This window comes from Cheilinus undulatus, linkage group 1 (genome assembly GCF_018320785.1).
Source record: "Cheilinus undulatus linkage group 1, ASM1832078v1, whole genome shotgun sequence".
In the NCBI taxonomy this organism is placed as follows: Eukaryota; Metazoa; Chordata; class Actinopteri; order Labriformes; family Labridae; genus Cheilinus; species Cheilinus undulatus.
Window position 1 is genome coordinate 46,868,712 of NC_054865.1, and position 22,387 is coordinate 46,891,098.

Genomic DNA, 22,387 nt, shown 5'->3' on the forward strand with positions numbered 1-22,387 from the left:
TGTTTTCTAGTTTCTCGTTATTTAAAAAGCTATCATAGCTGTGTTTATATACTGTATGTAAATGAGCCATTGGTAATAGATTTTCCCATGATTCATCACATCTCTACTTGTAAATGCTAACATCTGGTTAACAAATGGGATGTGTTTCAGATGTTAACCAGCATTTTACAGTAAATATGTGATCAGTCTCCCTGATGAATTAGAATTAAATGAACAATTAATCATGAAGAAATGCATTAGCAACAGTGCAATCTGTAAAGAGTTTCTTATTAGAAAAGGTGACACCTCTTCTGTCATCATATACAGTTGCATGATATTCCCCTGGTGGCTCCCCTGCCTCACCTAAACCACAAACTCCAGCTCAGTCTAGACCACACAGGAAAGTCTCACAAAGAGCTGCGGCTGCGGTTTGGAGAATCTCAACACAAACAAACTTTGTCAAGCGATTCCCTCTTTTTGTCTCATCTGCGTAACAATCCTCTTCCAGCCCGAGGCCAGGATCCTCTTTGTTTACGCCGCGTCACATGGTGCTCTCGATGACCCCACCTGAAGCCGGGGACTCGTATCTGTTTCCAGGCTCCAGCTCCACACAGACCGCGCACCCATCCCCCGCTCAGGCCTCAGCTCAGCCACACAGCAGCTATCCCGTTGCTTGGACAAAGGAAGCTTCACTGGGATGTAATTCATGCCTGCACATATAGAGAGTCAGGACAAAGACTTCTATTCTCCTCCTTCAACAACAACACCTTTTGTCTTTTCTGACAACACAAAGTTCACCGCGAACATTTGCAGCAAAAACTAAAAAGTAACAAACACCACAACCACTGAGATGAATAAGGGGAAAAAAACAACACTGCTTCACAAAAAAAAAGACCCAACAGTAAAATACTTGTGTGTTTAAATGGCGAAGGTTTATGTGTGTATGCAACTTTCAACACAGTCTGATAAAGGAGGAGCTAAAGATAGCTGATCAGGTCTGGACTCCTTTGGTGAGCCCAGAGGCCCCACAAACCCTGTATGACTCTGAATACACCAGAAAACAGGGGAAAGAGCCTCTCTAAGAAACACTATTTCAGGAAAAAAAAAGTCTTAGGTACTTAGTGACAAAGGTGGGGAAGTACAAGACTATTGTACTCAAGTAAAAAAGCATTTAATTCAAAGTTTATTTAAAGTACAGAGCACTGAGTAGCTTTTTCAATGCCAATGGAGCCTGTACAAAAAAATATGATCTGTCCTTACCGGCAGTAACAAAAAGAAAATGTAAATCTCCAACCAGGTTGTTCAGGTAAAGTCGCTCCTTTATAATAAACTGAAATGCAGCAGCCGTTTTTGTAATGTGGAATCACTTTCTTCTTGTCGTTAGAAAGCTAGAACCAGAGGTGGAAGAAGTACAAGACTATTGTGCATCCAGTTTTATAAGTTTGATGTACACTTTCCTTAAAAAGCTTTTGTATACAATCTGATAAATAATAAAATGCCCTCTGGCTAATGTGACACAAAAAATTATGTGAAATGTTCTGGTGATTATTAAATTTTTTAGCAGGTTTAATAAACATCTCAGATCCAAAAAATGAGAATTTTCTGGCTATTATTTGAGGCGTCAGGCTTTACTAGCCTTACAGCAGATGGATTTGCCTGTTTCCGTGTTTCTTACTGGCAAATTTATCTTGCAAAACTCCCGTCTGAACAGTTTGGGCCCGGTTAGAAAGTGATGTCATGTGTTTTATTGCTCTGATTGGCCCGTAAAGATGTTACAGACAGAACGTTCATCCAATCGACCTCTGAGTTTTTTTTTCAAAGGCTCTGCCATTTCCCAAACACTGGTTATGAGAGGTTTACCAGATGAATGTGTAAAACAAATCAATCTTGCGTCTCCGGTTAAGGCTTTACAGGGTCAAGTAGAAATAAAATTACAGACCCATTTTCCATTAAAGAGAGTACATTTTGATTTTTCCCTCAGTCTAAAAGAGCTGTTTTTTCTTGACTGTAATTTTTTTAAAACTTCAGAATTTAGCTAAACTCACTTGTTATCACTGGAAAATAGGGGTGAGAGAAAAAAGGGATTCGGCATAGTATTGTGATATTTTGCACAGCGATATATATCGTATCGTGTCTTCGACCAAGTATCAATTTTTTTCAAAGAAATTGCTAATATGAACTGAAGTCTTTGATACTGGATTAACAGCATCAGTTGCTTTCTGTCCACTTGATGTTGCTTTTGCGCCCTTTGTCCAGTGACGGTCATAGAGCAGGAGAAAGTTAATACAACCAACATGGCAGCACCAGGGAAAGGACATTAGGAATGCAAGCAGGGCACCAACAACATGGGCATGACATACTGAGTTTGCAAGGAGTGCAACATGAAAATAAAATACTGTGGTAATACCATAAAAATGAAGGTAAGGCTAATGCTAAATCAGCTAAACAGCTGAAAAAATGCTATAGATAGCAATATATCACAATACTCTGTGTATTGCAAAATGTTTAGAATTGCATTAATATCAATCATGGCATAAGTATCATGATAATATCGTACTACTGGAAAATTCTCATTTTTATCCTGAGATAATGAAAAAAACTAAATCAAGATAAAACAGCTGCCAGGGTAAAATACTTTTACACATATCACTGTTCATACAAATGGACAAGTTACAAACTCTTCATGTAAAACAGTAACACAACTTTCTATAATTCCATTATTCTGTATTCTGGTGGTTTACTTTTTTAAACAGCTACTTTTTGTGTAAACGTTTCACCGCTTCCAGAGTTACACATTCAGGATTTTATCTCAGACTTCAGTTTCCTGTTTGCAGCTTATCTCAGCCATGTGACTGTGTGTGCAGAAATGTTATTGCACTAAATAAAGTCACAAGGAACCTCCATCATGATAATGCTGTTTCCATAAACAAGATATGACAGTAAGGCCAAACACTGGACGGTATAACTTCAAAGTTACTCTGAAGAAAAAAGGTGCTGGTCCTGCTAAATGAACAGATTCCAGCCAGGAACATAATGTTTGCATTTTCAGTATTGCAAACCTTGTCTTATGTACACCAGCTGCTTCATAAACATGTAAAATAAATGCTCCAGAAAGTGGAACTAAAAATGATTGGCAGGTTTATCGGAGAAAAAGTGAATGGTAAGTCATGGCACACAGAAATCATTTTACAAACTTTGATGCCAAATTTTACTGAATCATTTACAACACTGAGATAGATGCATCCACCCACTGCCTTTAAACACATTGTCCTCTTGAAAGTATCGTTTCATGCACTGTTAAGGCACCGGCACCATTTAAAAACTGTAAATTTAGCACCAGTTTGGGAAAAATAGCCAAAACCATACCCAACCCTGATACTGGGTGCCCAGGACCCAGTGGGCTGGACCAGGCGTTGGTCTGAGTGCCACATGTGTTGTGGAGGGTTCGGCTGGGACAGGTGGGACATGGGCCTGGTGCAGCCCTAGGTTTGGGTATTGTTTTGGGGGGGGGTTGATACAGGTGCTGAATCGATACGTTTAGGAGCAAAGAAAAACGATAATGGTCAATGGCGCTGAAAATGCTTTTTTAATTGCAAATGCATTTTCAGTTATAAATAAATAATAAATAAGGCGCGCGACAGCAGAGACATTTCTCAGCAGTAGTGAAAATAGTAAAAGATGTTCCTGCTCTGCTGAGCTGAAACGAGTGCAGGCCTACATGAATTACAGTGTTCAAGGCATTTTGTCTTTCACTAGGACTGGTGGGGGGTTTTGAGGTGGCGCAGCACTGTAATCTTTGTTTTGATTCGGTTTCGTAGGTAGCAGACATGCTGGAACAGGTGCCACGTTGGTTCCGGATTTCAGTACTCATTCCTCTGCAGGACTGGATGTTGGCAATCAGGAGGCCAGAGCATTCTGGAGTAAAGTTGATGTGGCAAAGTGCCAAACCAGCATGTGCTCCATACCTGACCTGACCTGTATATTCAGAAAAATGCCTTGTGAGGACCCTCGAGGTGAATTACTTTTTTTAAAGAGTCACTGACATTTTTTCACATTTTTTAAGTAGGTTAATTCTGTTTTGTTACTTTCTATGACTTTAATTGCTTCTAATTACACCTAGAGTGTGATTGTCGACTAAAATGTATAATAGTCCTATTTCAACAGCAGCACTTTTTCTTTCCACTGTGAATAACTTCATAATAATAGTGACCTGTCAGCTAAAGGTCTATACGTCTAGACTGATTCCACACAGGCATGAAAAGGCTCTAGTGTCAGTGACTTTTTCTTTGACAAAAAGAAGCTGAAGTTGGTCCGTGTCCCAGCTCTGACCCTTGGTGAACAAAAAAAAAATTAGGACAAACCTTCAACTGACTTTTATTGGGAAACCAAATGGCAGCCACAGCTTGTGGACAAACTGTGTAGGGAAGCCCAGGCAGGCCTGTGACAGATGGTCGCAGCGAACGGGTGACTGTCGGCAATGTGTGCTGCATTCAGGAGAACACATTGAGCTCTGTGACACGGAGAGACACGGAGATGAACCTGAAGCTTTGGTTGTGTCTTTTTAGGACACATATGAACCCACTTGCACAAAAAATAAAAAAACTTAAGACAATAAAAATAGAAAGAAGAAATGAGCAGAGACAGGGCAGCTAACACCTCGGGACTTCACTGCACTCTCTAAAAATCTATTTTAGCTTTTCCTGTCTTTATTTCACCTGCTTTCTCTCTTAAAACCTAATCCAAACACAAACATCCCCCTCTGCTCCCCCAGGTACTGCCTCTGTGTCTTTGTCCTGCTAACTCTGTGCAATTAAGCAAATGGGTCATTAATTAATCGCCGCGGGCAACGGGACACACGAGGAGTTAATCAGGCTGGATGGATGGACTGCTGGGAAAGAGCGTGGCACACACTCAGAAACACACATGCCTACTTTCACAGGCTATTGACATTTCTGCAAAGCGAGCCTCCAGAAATACGTGCATGAATGGAGTTTGAGAAAATGGCAGGAGTTGATGAAAAGCAGCTTGATCATTGATTCATGTCGTCCAAGTGTGCTGAGTGGCAGTTTCTTCCAGGAGGAAAACTTTAGCCGAAACATCGCCTCGGGCCATCAACATTCAGAGAGACAAGAGGATATTTTTCCAGCATGTGATGGTGCACAAGCTCAATCATTAAGACTGAGGAGTGCTGCTGACAAATCATTTCATGAGGTATATACAAATAGGGCTATTGACAGGGGAAACCACACAGGATTCATGCAGGCTGGATTCATACGGAGTAAATTGGTTTGATAAGTACAGAGCTGGTCCCAGACAGGTGCCGGCTCGGTGCTGAGGCATCACTTTGGCTGCTGAGACAGAGGCTGATTGTGAATGCAGACGTGTTTCTCAGACCTTTTCGGCTTTAAAGCGGGGTTTCTCTGGAGGCACACAGAGGAGTTCGTTTTATCTTTCTCTGTCTTTGGCTCTCTCTCTCTGATGTGTGTGTGTTTGTGGAATAGATGATAGATAGATTGGGGTAGCACTGAGGTAATCACATACACAAATGCTGGGAATGTTTGGAATCTGCAGCAGCAGAGCGGAATACCAAATGTGTCCTGCACCACACAGCAAGACGTGCACAACACAGGGACACCAACTATCCCTGCTGTTAATGCTGGGGATGTCTTAGTAGGGCTGCAATTTAATATTCAGAAATCAGGGTTTTTATGATAACACAATTTAAGCTTGAAACTAGTAAAAATCAAACTGTTCTAATGCCCTTTTGAAAACATAAGTCCTCAGCAGGCAGCATTGGATGATTCTGTTTGAGCCTGCACACTGTCTAAATCAATGATGGCAAACTCTGGTTATAAAGGGAGCAACAACAGATATTTTTCACTGCCAGAGGGCCTGATTGTTTCTCTCAATTAGACAATGAACAGAGCAGACATAAGCCTTCAGCAATATTTTTTATACCAAAATTTCTTCTTCATACTAATGAAATTAGCTGATAACAAAATAAAAGCCAATTTAAGATACTCCTCTAATGCAATAAACAGAACAGATTCCAGTTGTAAAATTATGTTTAACCTACATTTATACTTTATTTAAAAGCACTTAGTAAGGCTTTATAGAAGAGTTTTACCAAGACAGTTACAGACATTTCTAATTTATCTCTAAGTTACAGTAAAAAGGATATTTACCGGTAATCAAAGATTAATAGATATATCTATGTTACTGTGCTGATGCATTGAGTCCTTGTGTTTGATGGGTATTGGCAGCTCAAGTTGAAGTCATTCATGGCAGATTTTGTCCATTTTCCTCCTTGTTTGCTGTTCATTGATATTTGAAATTGACTTAAAGGCCACATTTGACCCCCAGGCTTCCAGTTACCCACCCCGATCAAACTTCACAAATACACCGTCACAGAAATGTTACCAGCATATTTAGACCTCCTGCAGATACTGCCTGAAATTTTCTTATTTAACAGATATTTTATTCCGCACTTTTCAATATTGATTATCAAAATGAAGGGGACTGGACCACTTTAAACACATGGTATCAAAAAAATATTGACATATTGACACCACTCAAATTAACAGTGCTACGGACAATAATAGATACCCTACCCAGGGTTATGTTCACATGGACATAACAGTAATAGTTGTATGTAGTCATTTTTTCCTGTAAGACTGGTGTTTTAATTTGCTTGGGCTTTACACCGTGTTCCAAATTATAATGCAAATGATATTTTTCTCTGATTTTCCTTAGTAGTCAATGCAAATGCGTCAATATAATTTTCATGTGATCAACCGTTGGAGCATAATTCAAATTTTATTGAACCTCCTAATGATAACTTTTTTTTTTTTTTCAAAAATAAAAAAAACTCAAAATGCACTGTTCCAAATTATTATGCACAACAGAGTTTCAAAATATTCTATAGGTTGTAAAGAATTGAAAATGGTCATTTGTTGAATTTGCAGCATTAGGAGGTCATCAAACATCTTAATAGGCCAAGTTACATGTTAACATAGGAGCCCTTCTTTAAAATCACCTTCACTATTCTTGCATCCATTGAACTTGTGATTTTTTTTAGGGTTTCTGCTTAAATTTCTTAGCAAGATGTCAGAATAGCCTCCCAGAACGGCAGTTTTGATGTGAACTGCCTCCCACCCTCATAGATCTTTGGCTTGAGGATGCTCCAAAGGTTCTCAACAGGGTTGAGGTCAGGGGAGGATGGAGGCCACACCATGAGTTTCTCTCCGTTTATGCCCATAGCAGCCAATGACACAGAGGTATTATTTGCAGCATGAGATGGTTCATTGTCATGCATGAAGAAAATTTTGCTACAGAAGGCACGGTTCTTCTTTTTGTACCATGGAAGAAAGCGGTCAGTCAGAAACTCTATATACTTTGCCGAGGTCATTTTCACACCTTCAGGGACCCTAAAGGGGCCCACCAGCTCTCTCCTCATGAATCCAGCCCAAAACATGACTCCACCACCTCCTTGCTGATGTCACAGCCTTATTGGGACATGGTGGTCATCCACTAATCATCCACTACTCCTCCATTTAGACCATCCAGGGTTGCATGGCATTCATCAGTAAACAAGACTGTTTGAAAATGAGTCTTCATGTATTTCTGGACCCATTGCAACTGTTTCTGCTTGTGAGCATTGGTTAGGGGTGGCTGAATAGTAGGTTTATACACGACTGCAAGCTTTTGGAAGATCCTACACCTTTAGGTTCGTGGGACTCCAGAGGCACCAGCAGCTTCAAATACCTGTTTGCTGTTTTATAATGGCATTGTAGCAACTGCTCTCTTAATCTGATGAATTTGTCTGGCAGAAACCTTCCTCATTTTGCCCTTATCAGCATGAACCCATCTGTGCTCTGAATCAGCCACAAATTTATTCACAGTACGATGATCACACTTAAGTTTTCATGAAATATCTCGTAGCTTGTTTTCATACCTTGTCCACGGTATTACACTATTTGAGGCTTTTCAGCAGCAGAGATCCTTTTTCTGTCCCATATTGCTGAATCCTGTGACTTGCTTAATAATGTGGAACGTCCTTCTTAAGTAGTTTTCCTTTAATTGGGCTCACCTGGCAAACTATAATTATCACAGGTGTCTGAGATTGATTTCAGTAATCCAAAGAGCCCTGAGACACAATACCATCCATGAGTTTCATTGAAAAACAAAAATTTTAATGTTTATGACATTAAAATCCATGCCTTGCATGGGGAGCAGCTGGACTGGTGGTTAAAGGCGCTCCCCTTGTGTGCGGGGGTCCAGGGTTCGAGTCCAGCCTGAGGCCCTTTGCCGCATGTCTCTCCCCTACTCTTGACCCTGTTTCTGGCTCTGTCCACTGGCCTCCCCTATCTAATGGAGGCATGAAAATGCCCAAAAATAAATCTTAAAAAAAAAATCCATGCTTTGCATAATAATTTGGAACACAGTGTGTATGTTATTTTTATTCTTATTTGAGTTCATTTTATCCCCTTCCTTTTGCTTTTTGTTGTTGTTTATAAACATCTCCATAAAATTTGTAAGCATGGTGCCATGAGATATGGGGGTGGGGTCTAAAAGATGAAGAGAGGAAATGTGTTTACTAATTTCTTTTTTCTTACAAGTTTAGTGATTAATCCCTCATTCTGAAAATAAAAACATTTAATCACAAAAAAAAAATAATGAAAGATCAGACATTTTTGACAGCCTTCATTTATGAGTTCATATACTCTGCAGATCATTTTCTGGATTAATGATTTTGTGATAGTGAAACTGAAAAATGGATTCAGTTTCTCAGAGCAGACTGCCTCATTTTTTTATTCTTTAATGTTTTAAAAGTGACAACAATAAGTTCACTATAACAAAAGATCAAAAATAACTTTGAAAAGTTTGAAGTTCCTTTTATGAGTTATTTTCCAGACATATCCAGATTTATCAATTAAGCACATTATATGCACGTTATATTAAGCACATATATATGTATGCATATATACATCGCCAAAAGTAGATAAACAGTTAAAATATGCCCTTTTTTTTATCTAAAAGCTTTTCTTTTGACAAATCTTAATCTTAATCTCTTGGATTGCTTGGCATGTGATTAACTGATGTGTTTTGATTTCATTTTTAGACTGTTGTCTTTAACTATTTCTCATAGTTTTTCAGTGTTTTTATCATAATCAGCCCAGTATGCATACACAACAAGGAATTTTACTCTGGTTAGCTTTACTTGCAATATACAGGAATTAAACATATGACAAAAACATGTCAGTTAAACTAAGAAAAATGTAAAAAAAAAAAAAAAAAAATTAATAAATAAAAAAAATAGAATATCTGCAAGCTTTAGTCATGTATTTAAAGCAGAGCATACAAGTCTGTGTGCAATGATGGTATGGTTCCATGGTGTGCAAAGGGTGACAGAAAGCTACATGGACAAATCAAAATGATAAAAATCTGCAATAATATGGCAGAGTTACATGAGATTATTTAACATTATTTTCAAAACAAGTGTAAATGTGCATATGAGATAAAACGTTTCTGTTTAGTTGTCATGTTATAGCTAATTTATAATTGTAGCACTTTGAAATTTGGCTATAATGTTAAGTGCATTACAAAAAAATATATCATTTTATCATTTTAAAATGCCGTTTATTGTGCAGCCCAAATGCAAAAGCTTCCTTAATTTTTCATCAAGTTAACACATTGCTATGTTGATATTTCTCCAGTAGATGGCACACTTTTTCATCCTTGCAGCCTTGAGGATGTACTGTTTAGTACTAAAGGTAATCCATTGAATAAAAAGATTAAACTAAAACTGGAAGGAGTGAATAAGAAAGGTTTTTAAAAGCATCTTTTTGTCCTTTCCTGTAGGAGACAAGGAAAACTTCTGCACATTACTTCCTCCCCCTGCCCTTGAGCCATGAAGGGAAAAGGAGTTTCTTCCTCAGATACCCTCTCTTTTCCTCCAACCTCACACACTGGCCCGCCTGCCCTTTATTGTCATCTGTCAGCGGGAAAAGAGAGCAAGGCAGGGTGAGCCAGCCGACGTGTCAAAGGAGCAGGACAGGAAGCGACAGTGACACAGGATGACAGTTGTATTGTCCCGTGCACTCAGCACTATCTGATCTACCAGAGGGCCCACAACAGGAAGGAAGGGCTGACAACATCAAGGGGAAGCTGAGACTCACATCTGGACCAACCTGAAACTCTACTGCTGCTGTCTTTGTAACATTAAAGTCAGAAAATATGCAGGAGGCGTGAAAGAGGCTCATCCTGATAAGATATGTTGGCAGCAAACAGAGCAGCTCCTCAGACACATCAGTCAAATATCAACCACCTTTTTAGGAAGTCTTCCTTTAATAATGTGAACGTAAAGGCAGAAAGCGCTGCTGGGAGGAAGAGAAGCTGTGACTGGTTTGCTCAATATTTGCACTCCTCACAGATCCGGTGAAGCTCCAAGAAAGCAGAGCGGAGGATTACATGTATCTTTCAGGGTGTTTGATCTAATCGTCTGTGTGAGCAGTAAGGAAAGAAAGAAATGTTTGATGCTCTGCTTACTTACTAAAAGGTTTCATTTGTTTCTGACTGCACTTTTGTAATCAAATTTCCCCCTCCTTCATTTGGATAATTACCCAGACTGTCTGGGACAACAGAGACTGAGACGAGAGCAACTACTTTAATTCAATTAGAGAGAGTTGTTTTTTACTCTGCTGAGGCGGCAAAAGAGAGCGCAGGAAAGAGACTGGACCGAGAGAGAGAGAAACAGGCTGTAATCACAAATGCATCCCTGAAAGCTTCTAGAAATTTCAGGACATGCTCCACCAGTATCTTCCTAAAGTAGCCATTCACACATGTGCCTCACTGCTGCCACTGTAGATCCAGACTAGTTTCAGACTAGGGCTGGGTGATACGGCCTAAAAATAAAACGTGTTTTCTTTTTCATATCAAACCTGAGTTTCAGACTGGCTGCATGTTTTGCATGTTGGCCGTGTCTTCCTGCTGTCAAAGCCCTGTCATAAGTTTTACCCTACAAGTGACTTGATTCAGTGCCGCGAGCTTTTCAAAATAAAAGCATTCTGTAGGAATAGAGTTCCTCCAAATAAATGCTAAACTGGGCTTTTACTTTGAAAAGCAAAAATTAGAAGTGCACTCATACTGTGTTTATCTTTCCTGTGACATACTGAATCAGTGCATGTCCATCTCAATTAGGGCTGGGCAGTTAATCGAAAATTTGATTAAATCGCGATATGGCCAGCTGCAATTTTCAAACCACAAAAGGTGCAATATTTCTTTGACCTGAAATTTGAGTGAAAACACCAGTTTTGAACTGTTTTTTTTTTTTTGTTTTTGCAACAGAGATTTTATTTATGACAAATCATGCAATCATTCAGTTGCCATTGTTAGGAATATTCTACAAAAAAATTCAACCTTCTTCATTTTTGTACTTTTTTCTTATTGAATATAAGAAGGACAAAAATCTTTCAATGCAATAAATCATATCCAATTTACGATACAAGTCAAAGTCATCAGAATTGGACACTTTTAAAGATTTGTTCAACCCTTGTTTTTGAATAAAAGAAAGTTAAAGGATAACCTAATTTCAAATCACAATTGCAATATTAGGGGAAAAAAATCTCAAGTTGATAATTTTCCAAAATTGCTCAGCCCTAATCTCAATCAATAAGACTATCATCAAAAAAGTTGATTTATTTCAGTAATTAAATTAAAGAAGTGAAACTCTTACAGTATATAGATTCATTATACACAGACTGATATATTTAAAGTTCTTGAGAGCAGTGCAATAATATTCTAACTTGACACGCCAGATGGATGTGTTTCACACATCCATCTGGTAAACTAGTCATAGACGGCGTTTGGGAAAGGGCAGAGCCTTTGAAAAAAAAAAAAAAACTTGAAGTGTGATTGGATGAACGTTCTGTCTGTCACATCTTTACGGGCCAATCAGAACAACAAAACATGTGACGTAGCCGCATAACGCAAACCATGGAGACTCTAGACATGTCAGTACACGACTTTTGTCGTTTTTGAAAATAAAATAACTCACTGCTGTTCTTTGTTCTCCTTTCAACAAAGAAATGTTGTCAAGTTCTGATAAAACTGGCGCTTTAGCAGCATCCACGCTAATCACCATAACAGCAGCAGCCTCTTGTTGCTGCTTGCTTACGTCACGACTCCACCACTCACTAAAGTACTGCCTCTTGTCACTTTCTAACCGGGCCCAAACAGTTCAGATGGAAGCTTTGCAAGATGGATTCGCCAGTGAGAAACACGGAAATGGGCGTATCCATCCGCTTTGCAAGTTTAACAATGTTTTAATTCAAGCTCAGAGATTAAAGATCCAGAAAGTAGTTTTCACAGAGACATTTCTAACAAAAAAAGAGAAGCAGATATTTTAGCATGTTCTCCTCTCAAACATTTGATTTTTACCATTTCTAGTTATCAAAACGGTTCATTATAGCGGTAACTGAAGTGTGCTTGTCAGTGGCTCTCACTGAAGGTGGCGTACATCTTGTTCTGTGTTCAGAGAGAAAGACAGTTTGAACTAGAAAAGCACTCGGAGAGCACAGACCTCCGCCATTAGTCCCATCTCCCAATAGTACAGAATCCTTTAAAAAAATTCCTGGATCCAGACGATGATCCGGATCATTCCCAAAATCTAGTCAGTTCAAATCCGTCCCTAACATTTTGAGTTATGTTGCTAACAAACCCTCCTGATCACATAACCTCCTTGGTGGAGGTAATTAACAGTGAAACCTAGATAGTCTACTTTCTCCAAAAAGAAAACTCACAGGAAGGAATCAATAAGGGAACCGGTTAAGAATTGAATCGATAACGCGAATTGCATTGATATCAATAAATCTTATCAATTCCCATCCCTAGATGCATGATATATGACAAATAATCTAGTAGAGAACAAGAAAAAAAACATGATATGACATTAATGCCATATTACCCAGACCTAGACCACTACACACCACAATAACATTTTAACAGTCATCTCGATTATAAAACACCAAGTTTTTCACAGGAAATTTTAAATGCTAACTGAAATGTTCTAAATATTTAAGATAAATCCTAAAACTTTAATCAAATCTTTGTGACGCATTCCTCTGGGAAGGCGTAAATGTATGTCCTTGTTCATTCTGGTTTTATTTGTTGTTATGAAATGTGAAGCAAATAAAGTTCTCTTATTTATTGCTGTGAGATTTATTTTCCTGTACTTTCCACTCAAGAAACAAATCTCCCAAGAATATAAAAAACAGAAATGAAGGTATGGTCTTGTTCGTGACCAGTCTGCTGAGCATGAATGCATATTACTGCAGGGACAGCTTTTGTCCAGCAGGTGGTGTTGCAGGGCAGTGAAGACAACAAGGAGCACAGGCCGCGGTCCTGAGCATAAAGTAATGCGTCCTCCTGTTAATCTAATCATAGCCCCACCTTAAACCCTCAGGTTTATATTCTCTCACAGAACAACCGCAGACATTTACAGTGATTAGACAGCTCATCTGCAGATAACTTCTCAGTCCAAACAACACTTAAATCCACAGTTTGATTCCTATCTGAAACTGAAGGTCAAGTGCAGTATTAGAGTATGGCCAAAGACCAGCATGCCATTAAATGGAAGCCTTCTGACTCAATTTTCCTCTTAACAACTGCAATAAATCAGAGGAGCGCCACCGCTGATCAGAGTGTGCCTCTAACCCAGAGTCTGCAGTTGTTCCCAGCCTGGCCAGTTAGTCCAGTATTGATTCTCTGTCTCGCTGTGATACCACTTTAACCATCTGACCTATGAATCTGAGCTCACAGCGCTGGCCTCAGATCACTGATCTCATAGGGGAGACGAGACGCCGTACTGCAGTGCTTTCACTGAAGACTTCTGATAGGGCCGCTCCAGTACGGCAGAATTTATAATTATGATTATTTTAACACTGAGATCATGACTGTGCTACACATTCTTCAGGTCACTTTATTTTGTTTTAGGTCCTATCCATAGATAGCGGAATTTATACCTTTTTTGCCTTTTAGCTTTAGTTTTCTCCGTTCTTTAGCCTCAAAATTAACCTTTTAGTTACAACTTTCAGGCCAGTACATTAGAGTAGCTGGATATTTAAGTAGAATCATTTATTTAAAACAGTTAAGAGACAACAGACCAAGGATAAATAAACAAACATGCCAGGGGGGCCCAGGACAGGGGCCTAACATATGAACAATACGTAAAGGAGCATGCCAAAATTTTTAAAAGTCCAAATCTTTCAAGAGCACTCTTTAATTTCTTATATATATTATAAACATAAAACATATTATAAACATAATGATGTCTACTATTTTAATTGCATATATTATTGGAAAAAGTACAGAAAAATAATTTTAAAGCAACATCTGTCACATTTTTAACCAAAAATCAAAGAGTAAAAGTAAAGGATCCCCTTCTGAGTCTGGCTACACACACAAAACAACTTAAGGCCAGATTTGGCTTGTTGCAGCCAGCTTTTTTTCTAAAACATAATATGAATAAGAAAATATATAAATACACTATAAAAAAGTTGTAAACATTGGTCATACAAAAAAATTAGTGGAGTTTCAGGCTGGACTCACAGACTTACGTCAGCCAAAGTCTTTAATTCATTTATCATCATTCCTTACACATTAAAGTGTTTCAAGGACTGAAATTTAATCTGTTCATCCTCAAACTTTAAATCATGTCTTTTAAAGAGTGTTTTAGTTGAAGATCTCAAGTTGGCAGAAAAGTTTTCCAATTTAAGTATATTCTTTAGTTGGCTCAGCTAAAGTAGCTGAATCAACTATTTCCCCAGTAAATGCTGGCTCAACTCAAATCTGTTAACTTGATATTTATCTTACATCAATGATGAAAATCAATATAATGCTTTGCATTAACTAGTTCAGTTATCAAAAGTTCACCCAATACCTTATAGTTTTCCACTCGGCATAAGATGAGTTGGAGTTCAACAGTGTTGTAGACTCAGAAGATTATTATGTTAAAAATAGGGTTGGGCAATTAATTGAAATTTAGATGAAATCACAAAATTTCCTAATGCAATTTTTAAATTGCAGAAGGTGTAATATTTCTCTGACCTGAAATGAGATTTTATGCTCTAAACAGCGTACAAACACTCAAGATTTACCTGAATAGTTTGTTAAAATTCATTCTTGTTTTGTATGTTTTTCTTATCAAAAATGAGAAAGACATAAAATCCTCAGTCCCATCAACACAATTCATATTGAATTTGCAATGAGCCAAAATAACTGCATGCAGATATCTTTTTTAAATTCTTTATCCATAGTTTAAGCTAACAGCTATATAATCGCAATTAGATTTTTTTCCAAATTGATCAACCCTAGTTAAAAACATTTTGAAACTTTGTCTGATTTAAAAACAAGATTTGTAAAATAGCTTTAAGTTTAGCCAGTCTAAATTGCAAAAATACATTTGCAGCATTTGTGCAGGAGTTTGCCTTCCTTCATTGTAATTAAAAACATTTAATTCACAATATCAGGTATCAAGGGCCTTTTTTGGTACTCTGTTTAACACATACCTGTAATGTTTGACTTCTACTAGAATCATTTTGAAGTTTTAAAATCTGGTATGGTGAGGCACAGATGGATTGGCATCTAGGTCATGCTCCATGTACAGAGAACACAATATTTCAAGCAAGTGACCTGGTGCCCTGCCTTAAGCTAAATTCTAGCATATTCTTCTCCATGATCCCAGCCAGCTTCCATGTCTGTCCACTGTTCTGAAGAACTAAAGTGTAAGTTCCCCAAAATTAATCTAAGAATTAATAGTATGGTCATAACACAACCTAAATTGATATTTGAAAAAGTGTGTTGAAAGTCGGCAGGAGACTAAAAGTTGTTGGGTATCATAAATCAGTGGTTCTCAACTGGTAGGTCAGGACTCAAAAGTGGGTCACAGAGCCCTTTCCAGTGGGTCGACGATGTGTGCGAAATATTTGCATCAAATTTTCTATGGGAAACTATAAAACATGTATGTTTTGCCCTGTTTCATTGTTTTGTTACACCCTTTGTACCGACTTAGGCCCAAGCTCTACTATTTTTTATTAAATACATCTGCTTGACCAAGAAAATCTCTAAAATGTGTGTCACAATTCTCCTTGAGGAGTTGATTGTGGGTTCCGTGACGCAAACCAGTCAAGAACCACTGTCATAAATGATTCCTTATAATCTTTATGGGATGCCATTAGAACATGGGATAAGAAAAAAGGAGGCTGTGCCTTTCATTGTGGGTGACAAAGAGCTGCACTGGAGTGACATGGCATCGACATGGAGTATCGATATCTGTGCTGCAATTCTGTCCGGCAGGTATCAGTTGTGTTGGTACTTGTACCACGTCTGTACCGGATTTCAACACTCATTTGTAAGCAAATAAAAATTTCAGTCCTAAAACAGATTTTAAAGTGTAAGGAATGATGACGAATAAAGCCAAGGACTTCAGCTGACTTAGGTCTGTTGGTCCAGCCTGAAACTCCATAATACTTATTTGTTCATAGAGCCAATATTTACAGCTGACAGAGGCAGATCTTCATAGCCAAAATATCAACAGAAATGTTCAGATCTCAATATCATGCTGATAACATTCCTAAAAAATATATGTAAAATATAGCATGTGAACTCGATATGCTATGAAAGTTGCAGTGAAATAACACAAAAATTGGATTTTTAAAAGTGTTTTTCAACATTAGATGCTTTTACCTTTCACCTCTCAAAAGCTCTTAACGAAGAAACATTTTAAGTGGGAATACCTTAAGATAGATGAATCACTCAGAAAAACGTCCATCTTAAAGTAATGGTCTGTTGTAGTAAGGTGTCATAGATGGGTGTAACTAAATTCTAAGAAGTCACAAGCCTTAAAAAAAGGTTTTTAATGCACTTTTTCATAATCACAAAAGTCCAAAGTTCCCTATGACTCATAAAATACTCCCATCAGCGTCATCAAGCTTTTATAACCGCCTGACTTCTCACATGCACTTCTGAAACATTAAAATGGGATGGTAAGAAATAATTTTTCCATTCATAGCAAACTTCTGCATATCTCTGCCTGCTCTGTCAGGCCTTTCTGCTGCTATGATCTGATGATTACCCAGCTCAGGCTCAAGGCGTGTGCCGATCGGCTCCCACCTGTGCAGAGGTAATTACAGCTTCCCTCCTCTCCGACGGTCACTGTGAATAAGACCATAACTCTTAGAGAGAGAGACATCTCTTAATAACACACAGAGCTGTCTGATGTGGAGAAACACTCCCCTTAATGCACACATAGACACAGCACAGTATGCTCGTAAAGTTGTCCTCATTTTGAGGGATTTATTGCATTCTAATAAGCATCAATGTGATTTAATACAGCAAGTTAGACTCATTTACATAGAACAATTTAAGACTCCTGGAATCTGTTAAACAGTAGCGAAAAATAATGATCCAATATAGAAAAATAACTCAAGTACCACAATCAGCCTTAACAGCATGGATAAACTCTTAAGCTTCATCTAAGGATCACAAGGGGGATTGAGAGTGCAGAGGTAGACCACAAAGACTGAGACAAAACCTGGAAGACCAACCCTTTGTGCTTACAAAATCAGCTGACAGAGAAGTACTTAACTTTATGATTTACAAACTGATCTCAGTATTCATTAATGTCCAAAAGAAAAACATCATAAAGATTATTTTCCCCAATCCAAAAGTCACGATTACAATCTCTGGATGCACGTTGTGTACTGATCCTATGACATTTATTGCCCCGTCATATCCCAGTGGGTGTGCCTGTTTCCAAATTGAAAGATGACAAACCAGCTAATGACTAGAAAAAAGGCCTGTACTTCATACCTGGAAAACATGTTTCTACAGTGCATGTTTCAGCAGAGAGCAACCCCCTCGGGTGATGTTATTCACTCTTTTTAGTGCTATGTGTGTCATCCTGCATTTCTAGTCATGGGTGTGTTCAGAAGGGTGTGTTTCCATGTCTACCCAGTCAGCATGACAATTGAAATGGAAAAAAAGGCACGCTCCAGTTTTAAAAGGAAGCAGGAAGAGCATGTTTGTTTAGGTTAATTGGATAAAGAGGCTTTAGCTGAGCTGTGGATTTAAAAGACAAAGAAGAGCTGTTTTTGTTTAGTAAAGTTTGGCCCCATTTTAAAGAAATGGTCAAATGATCTGCTGCACTTCCTCCATTAAGAGTGTCGAGCTGGTGAAGTCACTATGCAAAACTGCAATGTGACACTCCACTACTTCTCAGTGTTCGAGGCACCTGCATGAACACACCCAGTATTGTCACACAAAACAGACACAGAGAAAATTAAACAAAAGTCCATTACATTTTCAACCTTTGATTTTCTTTTAAGGCATGATGAACAATGTCTCTCATGAAAGTTTGATTCCATTGTGCTGGTATCCCAGACAATTGTCTCACATTATCAAACAGGGAATTTGACTGCTTCCTGGTTTGTTGCTGTTTTGTTCCCGTTGCTGTTGCTGTTACTCATCCTCTCGCCGCCTCTGAGTCTCCCTCAAAGGCCCTGTTGTCATAGAGATGCTGATGCATGTCTGGGTCATAGCCTGCTGGGTCATTCAGTGGGACTTCATACAAGGACTCCCCTCCTGTCACCGTGACCACAGTGACATCTGGTGGCGAACTGACAGACATGTTGTCCTTTGCCTCCTCTTCGACCCCCAAGGCCTTCAGGATGTCGCACTTACACATGGGGCAGGTGCGCCTCTCCAGCAGCCAGGGCTCGATGCAGCCTTTATGGAAGATGTGGTCACATGTCAGCACCGTCACCACCTCACCCGCCTTGTAGGATTCGATGCATACGGCGCACATGTGGGAGTCGTTCTTCGTCTCCTCGTCGTCTTTCTTGAGAGTGCGAACTTGTAGGCGCCCGATTGCTTTCTTTGCTTCATTCTTCAGCTTCCTCTCGCTGCGCCGGTGCCTGTTCAGACTGTACAGACGGTTTGCAGAGATGAAAACAAAGTAGGTGATCGCTGCTGCTGTCACAACAAAGAAAGCGATGGACAGGAAGTACAGCCAGTAGCTCTCCATCCAGGGTCCGTGAGGGCTCCCGACATCAATAACCATCTGGACTTCAGTCCCATTTTTCACCAACTTTACAATCTCAGTGCCCTGAAAGTTCCCAACCATGACTGCCACAATACCAGCTGCATCTGAGTGTGCCATGTGAGTGGTGCTGTTCCCACTGCCATCCAAATTATACACCAGCACACCAGCTGCCCCTTGTCGTTTGGCGGCGTTGATCTTCTCGCTGAAGGTGCAGTTGCCCCTTTTAATCAGGGCGATCCACGGTGGTGAGCTGGCATTGCGGTTGTACACAGGATCTGGGCCGCAGCCTCTGGGGTCTCCCTTGGGAAGGGTTACAATCCCTGATGCTCTCTCCAGGGGAGAACTGCGACCAAACACCCCACATTCACAATATTTGTCCTCAGTCTGATTGTTGCTGTTGACGTAGCTTATATCCACCACAGCTGTCCAAAACACCACGGTAGCTGAACAGGGAACAAGCCATGACAAACAGAGCGACAGCAGCAGGCAGTGTTGTGTCTTCTTACCCATGGTAACGCTCTTCAAAAACAACAGGAAGCCCCCTGTTAGCGTCTTTAGCTTCTTTTAAACTCCTCTGGAAGTCCTAGTTCCTGGTTTGGTTGAGCGACAGTGATCTCAACACAGCTACAGTTTCACTCAACCTGCAGTCTACGGTAATCTGATACCAGTCTTTGGTAACACAACACGAGCTCTGCGTCAGCCACTCACCTCTCGTTATCTTCCTGAACCTTGAACAGTGAGCACTCCTCTCAGAGGGCAGGGTGCTGCTATTCAACAAGTTGAAGTACAAAAAAAAAAAAAAAACACAGAGCTGAGCCGGTACAAGAGCAGAGGAACAGCATACGAGGTGATAAGTGGATGATAAGAATTATGGCATGGACAGAGTTCACAAGCACACAGCGATCTTGTGAAACTATTAAAAACTGCTGATGTTTCCTTGTACAACGAGTAAAGCAACTCAACCAGTCCGTCCAGTTTGGCTGGTTTCCTTCCCCTATTTCTGTGAGCTCACTGTTGTGAAAAGCAAACTGACAAACATGACTTCTCTACCTCGTGGCTACTTCCTCTTAAAGACAAATACAGTGTTCCTCTAATGTGTCTTTAAATAGATATCTACGTATTAAAATGCGTCCTTTAAAAAATGCACTAAAAGCATTAAAGTTTCCCCATCTATGGATTCCTAAAAGCACTTTCATTCCACACAGCGAGCATACCAGTGACAACTGAGATGGAACAGGGCATTGTCAAGTTTCCATTGTATCCTCTTACACACAAGTGAAAGCACACACACACTTGGAGAAGACACAAAGAGGCTTCAAATGACAAATGAGATGGAGAGGCTTCATGCCAAGCTGCTATTTTACCTTCCTGCTCCAACACAGAAACCCCGGCACAATGACCGCTGTAGAATGTGTTATTTAATAATTCATCTCAAAGGGACAAAAATCTGTCAATAAAACACAGCTGCAGCCCCCTGGTCCTGATAAGAAGAACAATGGTGTTTTTATGAGACTTAAATTCCTGAAACTCAAACAGTTACCCTGACACAGCAGAGGGTGAAACATAATATGACCCACAGGATTCACTTTATATCTGACCCAACAAATTCTGCTGCCATTTAAAATAAACATTTGACCATACTGATGTGAAATTAGAAGCCAGGGCTTCAGACTAAAGTCAAAATACGTCTGTTTCAACACTGAAATCTAATGCTTGGATGAGAGACTCGCGCCGAAATAGAAACAAACTAATGAGCCAAATAAGAAAGTGGGTCAAACAGACATCAAGACGTGAGCTCTGGAGTAAACAGGTGACACTTTATTTCAACAGATATGAGAATCTATATCACAAATACAGATAATGTTATCCAAAAATAGCTTATGAAGTATTCCAGACATAATTCAATGGTGGCAGCCAGTGGTTCTCAACCTTTTTTTGCCAAAAGCACACCTAAAATCAAGACAAAATCTCAAGGCACACCACATCTATACAAAGGTTAAATTGAGGACGCCACAGAAACATCTCACTCAAACATTTGGAAGGTAAAAACACAACAGACTGTGGATTTACTTTTATCTCTAATCATCTTTTAATACCATCCAACCCCATATCCTTGCCATGAGAGTAATACAACGTTTTTATTAAAGGTTTAATCTGGTTAGGTGAATAATTGATCCTTTAACAAAAAGGTCACAAAAGGTCAAAGTAAAGGGCATCCAATCTGACTCATTTTGTTCTGCTACATTCTTATTCCAGGTGTGTCTTCTCTCACCTTTACTTTACATTTCTTTTTTTTTTTTTAAGATTTATTTTTGGGCATTTTTGTGCCTTTATTAGACAAAGGGGTTAGGGAGAGACATGCGGCAAAGGGCCTCAGGCCGGATTCGAACCCGTGTCCCCTGCGTACACGGGGAGCACCTCAAACCACCAGGCCACCTGCTCCCCTACATTTTGTACACAAACATGCAAAAGTGAACATGAGAGCAGGTTGATTTTTCAATTTCCTGACAATTCAGTCATTGTGAGTTTTGCTGCACAGTGACGAGTCCAGCCCCGGTCCCGTTGTAAACAAGTTTGTCACCTGGTGTGATGAGTCTTTCTTGGAGATTAATATTTCCAAAACAAAGGGAGTGATCATCATAGATTTTAGAGCAAATGGTCCAAATCATGAACCTACATTTATCAAAATCTAGGCTGCTGAATGAGTCGAGAGCTAAAAATATCTTAGAACAATTATCAGCCCTAAAGTGATCTTTGACAGAAACTGTGAGTCAGACCGTATAAAGGCATGTCGTCTGTTTTGCCTTAGGAAACTTTCTCTTTGTCCTATTGATAAAACTCTGAAGATGTTGTTCATTGAATCCTTCCTGTCTTTTTCCCTTGTTTGGCAACCTCTCTTTTAAAGACAAAAATGCTCTTAACCAATATCGCACATAAGGGGGTATAAAGGGGAGAGCTTTCTGGGACCCAGCCAAACTGGGGGCCCATGGAGGTCGGCAAAATCATGGTCCATTGTAACGTTAGGCAGTGATAACTGTATTTTATTTTCCACCTCAATAATAACTACTGTTATCAAAGGAACATTTTTCTAATTGTTTATGTCAAAGTATATAGCCTTCTTCAAAATGTCCTTTTTCTTTTACAAGGATTGAAATGGGTCGAATGTGGCAAAAATTTGTTAACAAACTCAAACCATAGTCGAGAAGAGGCAACAATGGGTTAAAAATGAGGGGAAATGGGACAAAAGGGACACAAATGTGTCTAAAATTGTAAAAAAAAAAAAAAAAAAATGAGTGGAAAGTGACAAAA

At 39.3% G+C, this 22,387-nt stretch overlaps 1 protein-coding gene across 1 annotated transcript; it reads right to left on the minus strand.

Moving 5' to 3' along the window:
- Nucleotides 1-17,306: 17,306 nt before the first annotated feature.
- LOC121512962 (E3 ubiquitin-protein ligase RNF128-like) lies at nucleotides 17,307-20,083 on the minus strand. The gene has a single exon (XM_041792398.1). The coding sequence runs from the start codon at nucleotides 19,586-19,588 to the stop codon at nucleotides 18,500-18,502; it is 1,089 nt and encodes a 362-aa protein (XP_041648332.1). The 5' UTR covers nucleotides 19,589-20,083; the 3' UTR covers nucleotides 17,307-18,499.
- Between the last annotated feature and the right edge of the window lie 2,304 nt (nucleotides 20,084-22,387).

Bases quoted from the DNA above. Each gene is read 5' to 3' on its own strand.
- LOC121512962 (XM_041792398.1), bottom strand. From the start codon at position 19,588: ATGGGTAAGAAGACACAACACTGCCTGCTGCTGTCGCTCTGTTTGTCA.